At 41.8% G+C, this 13,558-nt stretch overlaps 1 protein-coding gene across 1 annotated transcript; it reads right to left on the reverse strand.

Moving 5' to 3' along the window:
- Positions 1–3,724: 3,724 nt before the first annotated feature.
- On the reverse strand, positions 3,725–5,339 carry LOC135390375 (uncharacterized). The gene is made up of 3 exons (XM_064620172.1): positions 5,277–5,339; positions 4,627–4,731; positions 3,725–4,576 (listed from the first exon to the last, which is right to left on the reverse strand). Exons 1-3 carry the CDS (start codon positions 5,337–5,339, stop codon positions 3,725–3,727), a joined length of 1,020 nt encoding a protein of 339 aa, XP_064476242.1.
- Positions 5,340–13,558: the final 8,219 nt, after the last annotated feature.

Below are 13,558 nucleotides of genomic sequence, written 5' to 3' on the forward strand. Positions count from 1 at the left end.
CCTAAAATTAATTAAGTAACCCCTTACTTAGGGACTTTCGAGCAAAAGTGAGACTTCAGAATGGGAGGTTATCCTCATTTAAGACCACTATGTATTTAAAATCATGAAATAAGAACGATTTCTTAAACATTGCATAATTCTAACGAAGATAGTTCGGCATTCTGCTAACTCACTTTTGCCCGAAATCCCCCCTCCGCCCTAGAGTGACGTTTATTATTAAGTTGAAGGTAAGTAGTCATCTAGTAGTTACATATTCTCATTCAGGGTGCCCGGAATATAACCCACACGCAGAAGGGGTATCTATGTTGCTCTGATAGTTTTCTTTTATCGCTTTTAACCTAGAACATATCTGAAGCGCACACCGTGGCGGACACTTGACCAAAAGGGCATGGTATGTGGCCAATTTTACCAATTTTACAAACGACCAATTTTAATGACGGTCAAAGCTCTCATTCCGACAAACAATCTTTAAATCCCGAAGGTCTCATTACGGTCAAGTTCATAAATGGGTCAAATGATCTCACTGAGTATACAGGGATGCGTCAGGAGTGTACAGAACGCAACTGATGAGCTTCCCCTATGATTGAGTATGCGTAGGATGCATCGTGGATGGTGGTTTACAACTTTTCGTGTCAGGTGCATAGTCACCCGATATGTAACGGCTCTCGTTTCCTCTTTCAGAAACGTCCATTGATGGCGTGGTTTCGACAGAAAGAGAGCTTGCAGTGTGGGGCAGGTTGCCAGATTTGCTTACTTCGTGTCAAATTCTCTACCTTCTGGTTGCTGTGGTGGCGAAATTTAGGCCATGGCGTGCTGGACATATTCTGGCTACATTTGCGGATACTTTTACACGTTATATTTGATACTTTTCTGTACCTAAATCAGGATGATTTTCCTCGCGGCACCTTATATCATCGAGGTAGGTACGCGGCGTCCATAATAATCGACGTTTTTAGTTGATATGATTTCATTGGGGATGTTTTTGTTTGTTTTGTATGTTAGGGTTCTAGCACTCGTTGAAGAGTAATTGATGATAATTGGTGGCCGCAATTAATCGACCGATCCATCTCGCGGTGTCACTCATAACCACAACTCTCTCGCGACGTAAATGGGCGAATTATACAAATTATAACCTATCACTTTGGTTTTCTTTTGTGATCATAACATTTTATGTTGTCATGTTTATCTTGTGATCGAAGCATACCGACATGTCCACAACCCTGGTCATCTCATTCACTCATGGTACCATATGGCGTCCATTGGTATCCCCGGACGACACGCTGTGTGTGTGGGGTAAGTCCCTACAACTCTGCTAATCAAGAAGAAAATTTGTGACGTGGACGTCGTGGGAACGCCGTCGTGCATTCTTAGTGGACCTGCTTCATACTTATTTTGTTACTACGTATCGCTTGCGTAATAAATGAAAGAATCGTATTGTTCCTCTCGCGCAGCGTGATTCTCGCATTATTGTTCTATATAAGACAGTATGAAGCTGCTCGGAATGATATAATTCTTTGTTGTGGTGTGACGTGCATGCACTTACACCACACTGCACATCGCAGCGTTTTCGATTTTTCGTAAACGTGTGTCAGAATTATACTTTCGACTGCGCATTACGCATCAATATCATTAATATTTTCAGAAAGGATCATCACGCAGGGGATAACGCTCTGTGGTATGTCAAGAAGTGTTTAACTTCCAGTTAGTATTACATATTCCGTAGCAAATTAGAAATTATTTCAAAACAGTATCACAAAGGGGGCAGTGCGCCTCTCACCATTTCAACCTCAATACATGTAAGAACATTTACATATATGACAGTGATTGACATCTAGCCAAAGCAGCACACATCGTCATAAACAGTAATACAAAGAGATTACATAGGTTAACTATACGGCAATAATGTGGAACATTCCCAAGAATTAGGGACAAAACGTAAAGCGTGCTTCACCTCATACACCAGTTTGTTGGGTGAAACCTACCCCAACACCTCCCGTAGGCGCCATACATTTTGAACGCTTTTTCTTCAATAACTTAATTTCATTTTCATAAATTGCAATGCTCTCTGGGGTGGTCTTCAGAATGCTTTGGTAGAATTATGCAACTATAGCCCTAGTATTTATATCCCAGAGAGCATTTTGATAAACGGAAGCGTTTACGAGTTACAGTGACACTCTTGTGGGGTGACAGTACCGTGTACATCTCTGACTCAAGCTGCCTTATCTTTCTAGACGGTACTACCTATCTGCTTCGGCCGACCTTGATATCTACGCCGCCTGCACTTCTACCCCACCTGCACAAGACGTCGTCATTTCCTCATGCTACGTCATGTCCGACGGAGTTGAATCGTTATAAGACGCTGCATCACCGCTTCGCACCACAGTCAGGCCCCCGCAGGTGCCATAGAGCCCATGGATTGAGCAAATTCACACAACCCTGGGCACCCATGCAACCAATCAAATCATCAGGGTTTGCACCCCACGTGACATAGAATTGCCCAATCAGTGATACGTTGATTTGGATTGTTCTCTGGCCACCATTTGTGCCTGATCTGGCTACATTGCTGGATTTTGGCTACCTTTGGGGCTTGGCGGCTGCTTATTAGCGTTCACTATTCGTAAGATGATTCGTAATAGCAGACTGAAAGAGACAAGAGCGAGCTTCCAGCGAAACAGCGTTTTATTTGACGGAACAAGAATCAACGAATGTACAGAGAAGTGCACGAACAAATAAAGTTTTCACGGCCACAGTATACTCTTTGGGTACGTGGTGAAATGAAAAAGTAGGAAAAAGAATGAAAAAGTAGGACATGAAATGGAAAAGGCTCCTGAGAGTGAACAGTACAAGCGCGAGTAAGAATTGCTAGATTTAGAGTCCTCTACTGCAGTGCTACAGTGTTATAACGTACCACCCTGACGGGCATATTCGCGCTGGGGCAGTTACATAGAATTCTGAGGGATCATGAATCGATAGCATACTGTGTCATCTATGAAGAATTTAAGAGTGATTCAGAAAGTGTGTATTTTTATGGTCAAAACAAAACTCTTCATAAACTGTACGTTAAAATCTTCGCCAGTACGCTGGCGCTGTTCGCCATTCTTGTCAGTGATTTATGCAGACCCCCCTACATCCCTTAAAATTTTGCTCACACCCTCCCAAATTTTTCTCCTTGCCCCCTCTGCGGGGGTCTTGCGGCTGAACAACGCCTTAATTACGTTCTTTCTGCATTATGACCCCTGAAGGATTATGACCCCCTCCCAGTTTTTTGCGACACAACCCAGCCTATACTTTCTGTATAAACCACTGATCCTTATGGTAGTGTTAGTAACAGGAGCCACATAAAAGGTACTACCTGTCTGGAACACAAAGGCCGCGAAAACACAGCCACTTTTCTTTTACTGTTTCCATTAGAAACAGGCACCTTGTATACCATGGAGCATGTGATGGACATTTCTGCTTGCCAGTCAAAGTGTCAGCGGTGAGAAGTTTGTGTTTAGAAATGGAAAAAGTGACTTCACATCAGGACTCAGAAGCACCAACAAGTTTAATCTTTGCAAACACAAGTGAGACGTGAGACGCACTCTCTGTCTGACGTGGATCCCGTGAACAGCTCGGACACAAAGCTGACCAGTCCATTTGGTGACACCCCTATGAGGCCTTTAAATGTGTTTGACGACTTGTAAGACGAGTACATGCTTGACTGTAGTGACAGAGATGAAGGCACTTAACAGCGTATTTCGGTCGCATCAAGGATCACCCTTGTTGAAGCATATTTGTGCAGAAACTCGATCGGCATTGTTGCATCGATGACTTCCCTTGGGGCCCAAAGAGGCAGGGTGCAGAGCTTGGCATACATGAAGTTTATCCATGACGTGCATATCCTGGATACCGCAGATTGCGTGACGCAAAACCTGTGACCTAGGTCAGCCTCAAGCAGACCAAGTCGCAGTCGAACTAAGACCAAGAAGAGTTCATCTTCTACACTAAGTTTTCTTTTCCGGCCTGCAGTAGACTTTGTTGTACTACTGCTGCCCTCAGTGCGCAAAACATTACAACCACGTTCACCTGGGTCCAAGAACTCCATCAAACTCATGAACTGTTCATAGCAGGGCAAACCGGTGTAAAGCATGATATCTTCATCCGAATGCTTGAACTTTTCGAGGGAAAAATTTGATGTCCTTTGTTTTTCTTCGTCAAGCTGGCACGCTAGAGATTCATTTTGTGCCCGCAGTTCGTGGGTGGCTGCCCTGGCAGATGTAAGCTGTTCCTCTAAGGCAGAACACTTGTCTCGAAATTTCAATATTTCTTGATCCTTCCCTACGATGATAGATAGCAGATGCTCCTGCCCCTCTGTGCTTGGGGCATTAAAGGCAGGTTCGATAGAGTTGTCGCCATTCATGTCACTGTCGGTGATGGGTATGTCATATTCCTCGGTCGGAACATCTACGGTTTCGGTTGGCTCTTGTGCTTGACTTGACTGTGCGGCTGGTGATCGTGGTAGCAGTGGTGCAGCACGCTGTTTTGGTGGCTTCCGGCTTCCTTTGGCACAGCTGTGTCTCTGAGAAGTCGGTGACCACTGGCAACACCAGGAATAAAGTCAGATGTGCAAAAATGTTTTGAGCACACCTTTGTGTACTTGGTCACACTAAAATCAGGGCCTTCATCTCTCTTTATGGCGATGATCCACTTCTTGAACTGTGTACCGTCTTTAGGGAAACGATGAAAAGATACCTGCATTGAAAAGGACACAAAATGTACTCAGTGACAATGATAAGAGGGAATACTTGGACGCCACAATGTAACCTTGGCTATCACGAGATGACTTCTCATCCAATAAAAAGATGACTAACGCTAGGGTCAGTACTAAACACACTCGCGGCTCTGCGGAGCAAAACACTGCCACTGCTGCACGTTTATTATCGGCGCAGCTGTATTCACGTGTCATACATTCCGCGCATGAATATGGCATAAATTAATAGAACTAACGTATCAAAACTTAACCGCAAACGTTTCTGCCTCTCTGTATTCATATATAGCACGTATTCATATCGTATAAAGTCACCATTCGTAAAAACGCCATCCAGTGAGCGGCAACGAAGCGAGTACAATTTTTATTCTAAAAAATAAGGTACATATCTTGTTGCCATCGCTGTGTGCGAGTCCACGTTGTTTACACATTGGCACGCAACAGTGTGGAGGCATTTTTGCTGTATTAAGAAGGCTCAGGACGTGCCAGCGAGCGACCCGTCAAGCAGCAGGCAATAGCGCGCACTTGCCTCTCGACAACACAAAGATGGCCGCCCCAGTTGCAACCGCGTCCCCGAGATGGCGCTTCCCATTTTGCATACGGCCTATTGAGCTGTACTTTTGACAGCCGTGCAAATTGAAACTGGCTTCAGTGTACACTACAAATGCATCGTAACATTTAATTGAAATATAATATAAGAGCAAAAGCAACATTTTGTCACAACTCAAAGTATATCTTTCTTTTTTATTGTCCAGGGGTTTAGGAAACAACTTCCTGCCCTCTGATGTTTTGACGTACTTCATAGAGTTGTAAAACCTGCAACAAAATAAACAAGAGAAGTAATAGTAGTTTCGTCTATCCCTTTTGAATTTAACTATCTAGTTATATTTTACCATTTGTGCACTTTTGTATTCTCTGTTGGTGAAAAGATTACAGGAACAATAATGCTGCAGATCCAACAGTGACCTGTCATCTTGATGAAGGTGAGAACTTTTCTTCATGCATGCTAATTGAGATGAAAGAAAAGTACAATAAAGGTTGTACAAAAACAGCAAATCTCCGTCGACTAAAATTTCATATATGTGGATGTCACCACCTCGTGTAGTTTCCATGGTTTCCATAGTTTCGATGGCTGCAAACTCTCAATAGTAGTTCTCATTGGTTTCTTCTACTGTTGACGTCCAATTAATGTTCTGCACCTGTCCAAAGACTCCCTAAATGTCACAAAGTCTGCAACACCTAACAAATCTACTGCTTCCATATCTGGACTTTGCATACCTGCTTTCAGTTATTTCTGTCATGTCAACTTGAGTACCTAGATCACACAACACGAAGCAGTCTGGCGCCACTTCAACACTGGAAGGCCCCTAAAATTAAATTTGTTGATGTTCACAATGTTGAGTACGTGACAAGTAGGATAACATAAGTTAAATGAAATACGTCATAGTTGTATTTTAACTAATTTATACATGTGTGACGCCTGTACATACCTAAGAGTTGTGTTGAACTCGTCACCTCGGTGAAGCAAAATCACTGGTTACTGAACGGCAGTTTGCTGCGGACGCCTTCGCAATTCGCCGTCTACGGCAACTTTTTCATCATCGGCAGCAAAATGAGCTCAGCACACACGACACGACTGCTGCATCTAATAGCCGAGTGTTTCGAACCACATCCGTTCTCGCGCACTCTCCTGTAGAATCTTGTGGCAGAAAACGAAGATGAACGAACATGATTTCTGCATCCCCGAATACCAAAACTAAACCAGACATATGTAGTTATCCCGAATTACGTGACACAGCGGCCACGAACATGTCATTTACTTCCACTTACTATTGCGCGCGACCAACATGACCACCCATACGTAAACAATAAACGCGATAGCACACACGATCTTGCAGATGGCGCGGTGGATCGTAGCCCGTAGCGTCGAAGTAGCTGAATGCTTTATTAACGTAGAAACTATGGAAGTGAGCGTCATTTTTAAAATACCGTTTAGCTGTGAGATCCTGTGCGTAAAACTTCTCTATAAAATTAGTTCTCACGTGGTAAGGATTGACCAATCCCTGGGAGCCCTGGACCGGAAACCGGCGAAACCCAAGTTTCTCTTTTTCGCCGTTTGTTGGCAGCACCGTCCATGTTCCGGCAATCTTCAAAATATTTATACGTAAAATAATATGCCGAATTGAGAAGTAATGCTTTCTGTGTCTTATCAAACAATGATGTTGTGCACGACAGTGGGCAAAAATATGGGGGTTATTTTTCACTTTTCGGTCCCTTTAACATAAACCTAGCCTGACACGTGATGCTACAAAAGGGACCCTCTATCTGGCTCATCAAAGTGGCTAAGATATGTTGCCTTATTCTTTTCCTCTGTGCAGCAATTTTAAGTTCTTTTTGCACAAGTATCTGTGCCTTGGACTAGAGCCCTGCACGGGCCGACTTTTCCGTGCCCGACCCGGCCCGAACGCATCGAAAAAGGGACCGGCCCGACGCGGGCCCGGACCTTCATGTTTTTATGCGGCCCGACCCGGGCTGGTCTGGTGACCCAGTGACTAGAGCCCGGCCCGGCCAGGAATCTAAGCAAATAGAGCCCGAGTAGTAGAGAGACGTATAGAGCTGTCGGGGATGCGAAACTACGGCACCCTCTGCCCTGAGCCCTGCGCGTATTTTTCCCTGCGCGGCGCGTGTGGGGAGGGTTGTCCGCGCGCTTATCGGCGGGGGAGGGCTGCGCGTGCGCTCATCGTAGCGTATTTTTCAGCCTGGGCAGACTTTTTGGCCGACTTCACATATTTTTCCGATACAGCTGGTGAGCGGTTTACATGCAGAGACATGCAAGGAAGGGTCATACACAAAAAGTACAAGTGAAAATATATTTATTAATGCCATTCAAGTTGAGATATATTTATTAAAGCCAATAGTGCTGGGAATTGTGATGCCAATCAGGTGAAGGAGAAAAACCCAGCCGAAAAAACCTCAACACCTGTAACAGGACGGTGCTCGGGTGGAGGGTTGCTGTGGTGGGCGGAGCGTGACCGGAGGGCTGCGTGTGCTCTTACCATTCACCCTGGGCTGACTTCTTTCACAATTTTCCTACTTAGGCGTCGCGTGGCCGGAGGGCTGCGTGTGCGTTTACCATTCAGCCTGGGCCGCCGACTTTCGTCATTTTTCAGCCTGGGCCGCCGACTTTCGTCATTTTTCAGCCTCAGTCGACTTGAATCGTAATTTTTCCAGCTACAACAGGTGTGCAGTTTACATGCAAAGGATAGCCATACACAAAAGTACAAGTGAAAATATATTTATTAAAGTCATTAGGAATTATGTTATGACTCCGCGTGAATGAGAAAAACTTGAAAATAACTTGAAAAACTCTGAAATAGAAGGAACACAATACACCTAACAATACTTATTACAGGTATGATACATTAGCATTGAACAGGTATCACAAATCAAACACAATATTTTTATTAGTGGAAGTTTTCAATGAATCAGAATTGATAGCGCATTTAATCAAAGAAGATATTCTTAATCAATACGATTACAATCAAAATTACAAATTGTATTATAAAACGTCTAATATTCCTATACGTGAGAACCATCAGTGCAATAGTGGGAAGTTCTGATAGTTGTATGCAGTTAAATGTGAACAGCAGAGGCTCTGGAGGACTATGATACACGAACACAAGAGGAAATAAAATCTATACCACTACATTGGTTAATCAAAACAACATAGTAATCTATTATTCAGAAAATGAAAAAAATCAAACTCATCAGGAAATAGACATGTTAAAAATGAACTTCACCACATAGCACGCTCCTAGCCAACAAACAGAACAAAGAACGGCACGAACACAAGAGGAAATAAAATCTATACCAATACAAAGAAGATATTCCACTTCACCACATAGCACACTCCTAGCCAACAAACAGAACAAAGAATGACACGAACACAAGAGGAAATAAATCTATACCAATACAAAGAAGATATTCCACTTCACCACATAGCACACTCCTAGCCAACAAACAGGACAAAGAACGACACGAACACAAGAGGAAATAAAATCTATACCAATACAAAGAAGATATTCCACTTCACCACATAGCACACTCCCAGCCAACAAGCAGAACACGAACGACAAGAACACAAGAGGAAATAAAAGCTATACCACTACAAAGAAGATATTCCACTTCACCACATAGCACACTCCTAGCCAACAAACAGAGCAAAGAACGACACGAACACAAGAGGAAATAAAAGCTATACCACTACAAAGAAGATATTCCACTTCACCACATAGCACACTCCTAGCCAACAAACAGAGCAAAGAACGACACGAACACAAGAGGAAATAAAATCTATGACAATACAAAGAAGATATTCCTAATCAAACAACACAGTAATCTATCATTCAGAAAATCAGATGAAAAAATCAAACTCATCAGAAAATAGACATGTTAAAAACTTCACCACATAGCACGCTTCTAGCCAGCAACCAGATCTAATGATATCTACCCTGATTTGTAGAAGACGGGTGCCGATAGATGTATGGAAGACCATGGAATACGAACGACAAGAACACAAGAGGAAATAAAATCTACACCACTACAAAGAAGTTATTCTTAAGCAAAACAACATAGTAATCTATCATTCAGAAAATCAGAAGAAAAAATCAAACTCATCAGAAAATTAATATTCCTATACGTGAGAACCATCAATGCAATAGCGTGAATATCTGTCATAACATTTCGAGCGCAATAGGGAATCTCAGTTTCATATTCCAACATTACTCAACTTTTAATTTCTTATTAAGTGAATAGCATAGACGTAAGGAAATAACGAGAAACAACACAATCAACAGCTACAATTAATAGAGAGCCAAAACCTGCGCACCATCCAACACATAGAGAAATAATAGCTAATCAATCTATCAAAGGCGAAATAGCACAGGCTTAACAATATAGCACAGACTTAACGTTGAAGAACAGAGGAACACGCGGCGACACGTAAACATCAACAGAGGAAAATAATCTATCATTGAACCATCATAAAATCGATCAATATACAATTTTCATTCTAACAAACACTACGAACCTTGATGGAGGTATCCAAGACATAGGAAATATGCACAGTTTTCACTCTTTTCATCAAAGCCGGGAGACTTTATGTCTCTATCTATGTGACCATAGCACAGCGCATGCTTTATCACTCAAAGGGTTAGGGGCTATATTACTTCGTCTAGCAAACGGGACGCTCTAGAGGTCAGATAAGAGAGTTCAAAGGCGATATAGTTTATTGTGCAGCGCAAATAGATGTCGATATCACTCGCTGGGGTCACTATCTTTTCGCATCCTTTCTCTGAAACGGAAATCTTTCGTCAAAGTGGTTGACAAGTCGGCTAAGTTTATAGAGATGCGATATTGTTATTGAAGATGTTGAGAAAGTCCAAATTATTAATTGGTAGCAATGGTACTCAATCAAAAAGAGAAACAAAACTAATTACATCAATTTTTGTGATATCTTGCAACAGAAATTTCTAATGAACCACACAGAAATATCAAATGTGAATTGCAACTCAGAGTTATGAGGCATTCCCATCTTAGAGGTACTTACTTATGTCAATCGAGTGAACAATTGAAACAAATACAAGACAATAATTATCTCGAGCGGTAAGTTCACAACTCATAGAATATCAGTCGAGTGAATACTTGAAACAAAATCAAAACAATAATTCTCACGACAGGTGGAGATTATAGCATTCTAAATCAGATAATAAAATTTTAATCAATAAAATAAACATAGATATGCTTTTAATTAAGTGTAGACGTGCACTTGAAAACAGAAGAGACAATTGCTCTACATTGAAAAGATGGACAGATTTTGTACTCGATACCATAAATCATGGGAAGATGTGATAAAAACTGCTTCGAAAAGGAGGAGCCGCGAAACGATTTCATTATCGCTGCATTTCAATACGTCCTAGACATGGTCGTATTCGGAGATATGGTACAAACTACAGAACTGAAGGTGCAAGAATTTATATGCCGAATCTACAATACTTATAAAAATATCTGCACATCAATGTCGGAAGGGCCATTGGGATTGATGGCGGAGTTTTTGAGGTTTCCCAACGAAGAATTGAAATACACTAGACCAGATGTAATTGTAATCATTGCAATGGGCATTGCATACATCAAGAGATCAGTCGGATCAAATTATCATATACAAGCGGTCTGTATCGCACGATTCATTACGGATTTGTTGAAATTACACATATCTGAGATGGAAAGTACATAAAATCTTATCACGTGATATATTCCACTACCACGGCAACGCAATTATTTTCTTCTACCAGTCTCTGCAACGATGTCGAATCAACAGAAGTTCAATATTGTCGTGCAAGGTCTGATGTATTATCACCTGTTGAAATTCAACGAACATATCAATTGCGGTGGACCACCGGACGATTTTCATCTAATACTCTCTTGTACGCCATTCAAGAATCTTTATACAAAGAAAGGAAGCATCAATAAGAGACTGTGCAAGTTCATCGCGACAAAGTGCAAGTTGTTGAAGCAATACAAACACGGCGACAACATAGCGCCTGCGTTAATCAACGCTGGATTCAAGCGCCCAATAATCAGAATAAACTATTTAATGTCTTCGGAATTCATCAATGAAGACAACAAACGAAAACTTCAGAGTTTGAAATAGAACTGTAATTTATCGAAATAAACAAGTGTATAAATGAAACAATAATTGTAATCTTTGTCATCATTATAATGAATTCTTCGCATCACAATGAAAAACACTTTACATTTAGCATGGCTAGACTGAGAACAATGATCGCTAAGGAAACGAATATTCCACAATTTGTGTAAGAATTCTGATATGGAATGAGACCTGACCACCAAATAGGTTTTACTCGACTACACTCTATACAAATTCAACACCGATGGATAGGATTGCCGGAGAAGGATCGGTCATTGAAATTTAGAGACATGATACATCAATCTATGATTACAAAAAGGATCACTAATCTCATGTGAAAACTTGTCATATTTCAATAATTAAATTCCACAGTGCATGTATATTTCTCAATCAGTTGCACTATCCCAGACTTAGTAAAAGAAGAAAAGGCCTCTTTGACAAGCAACCCGATTGGAGTGCGGAATAAATATTTTTGTCAACACAGCTGTCCATTGTTTGAGTAGGAAAAAGGAGCCGTCCAAGGCTTGCAGTGGGGGCCAAGATATGGCAAAATGGGAAATAAGGCAAGATAACTGATTGCGGCGGGTCGTTCGCGACAACTTTTACAATCGCATTGGGGTTCACTGCCTGGGAGATAATACGAAGCCTTCGCGAAAAGCGAATCTATTATCAGGTGCCACAATGCAAACGAAAGATTTTACGAGCACGAAGTTACAGGCCAAGTCTACGTTTCTAATCACGTAGTCTTCGTAACACACGGCACACAAACGTATATGAAATAATTTCCAAGTGGCAATCAGATTTTGGGAGAAGCGGATCACACAACAGCCATCAGAAGTGCTTAACCAATGTACAATGAAGATGAGCGTTATGCATAAACACAATGGAAGATATGTTATATTAATTATAATAACCAGATCAGCGCAGGTCACACATAAACGTAGATCCAATTCACAAAATATACTCGAGATTTCCCGTAACCATACAGAAAACCTATCACAATGTTTTAGTATCATAGCATCCGGGCACTACAAATGGAAAGGCCATACTTTAATTTTATAAGTCTTTAGCTCATAACATTGTAAAACGCAAATTCCACACTAAGATCATTTTCTTCTTTAAATTTTCAAAGTCGAAACTGCACGCTATTTCTTGCATTTTTCTAAAGATATAGATTAAAAAGTTGTGCATATACTCACACATACTATAGAAGATATTTGATTGTGGTTTAATTGCTGAAATTTATCGGTTCACATTAAGGAGAAGTGTTGACTACCACACAGCGGTAAGAGTTTAATTACAATTTGAACAGGTATTGCGATTTATGATCATTGTTGTAGAATGTGTAATTTCACAATACGCAAGCTTTAGGTCGCTCACTTTGACGAGCACTCTTTCACGATGTCAGAGAAGTTATTCGAATGGATTGATATTTTCTGTATACACTATAACATAATGCGAATTCTTTATGTCGTGGATATTAAAAGTTACGAATTTTTTTCGAACGAAAATTTACTTAAGATTCGAAGAAAGGGTCACCCGCGTCGACGAAGACGTTTCGGCAACACGCTCGCGTGCGGTACCGCGTTAACGCGTGGGGCGTAGAATCGCGTTCGGTTTCGGGTACGGCATTAGGGAAACGCGGTTAGCCAGCTGTAGGGGTCGAACCCACATCTTCTGGATTGCTGGTCCAGGGCTCTACCAATTGAGCTAAGCTAACACGCCTCTCCAGCGACTTTCGGGGTGCGTCATCTGAAGGGACGACAAACCAACCACTCACTCTCACTCACCCTCCTTTCACTCTTACATTTTTGCTCACTCATACACACATTCATACGACGGAAATCGACGCGAGCGGCACCTGTTGAACAAGAGATAAACTGATGTTCTGAGGCTGGAACAACATAGAAGGGACAGATACAAACAAAGCCTCAAAATTGCCTAAGAAATCAACGATGAAAGATGAAAGTCACTGAAAAGGTTAGCCAGCTGTAGGGATCGAACCCACATCTTCTGGATTGCCGGTCCAGGGCTCTACCAATTGAGCTAAGCTAACACGCCTCTCCAGCGACTTTCGGGGTGCGTCATCTGAAGGGACGACAAAC

Source organism: Ornithodoros turicata, chromosome 1 (genome assembly GCF_037126465.1).
Source record: "Ornithodoros turicata isolate Travis chromosome 1, ASM3712646v1, whole genome shotgun sequence".
Lineage (NCBI taxonomy): Eukaryota > Metazoa > Arthropoda > Arachnida > Ixodida > Argasidae > Ornithodoros > Ornithodoros turicata.

What these genes read in the sequence shown, in the direction of transcription:
- LOC135390375 (XM_064620172.1), bottom strand. Translation starts at nt 5,339, where the DNA reads ATGGGAAGCGCCATCTCGGGGACGCGGTTGCAACTGGGGCGGCCATCT. An exon ending in CATCTTTGTGTTGTCGAGAG is followed by an intron (nt 4,732 to 5,276) that starts GCAAGTGCGCGC and finishes TTTTCAATGCAG; the next exon opens with GTATCTTTTCATCGTTTCCC. An exon ending in GTGTGACCAAGTACACAAAG is followed by an intron (nt 4,577 to 4,626) that starts GTGTGCTCAAAA and finishes TGGTGTTGCCAG; the next exon opens with TGGTCACCGACTTCTCAGAG.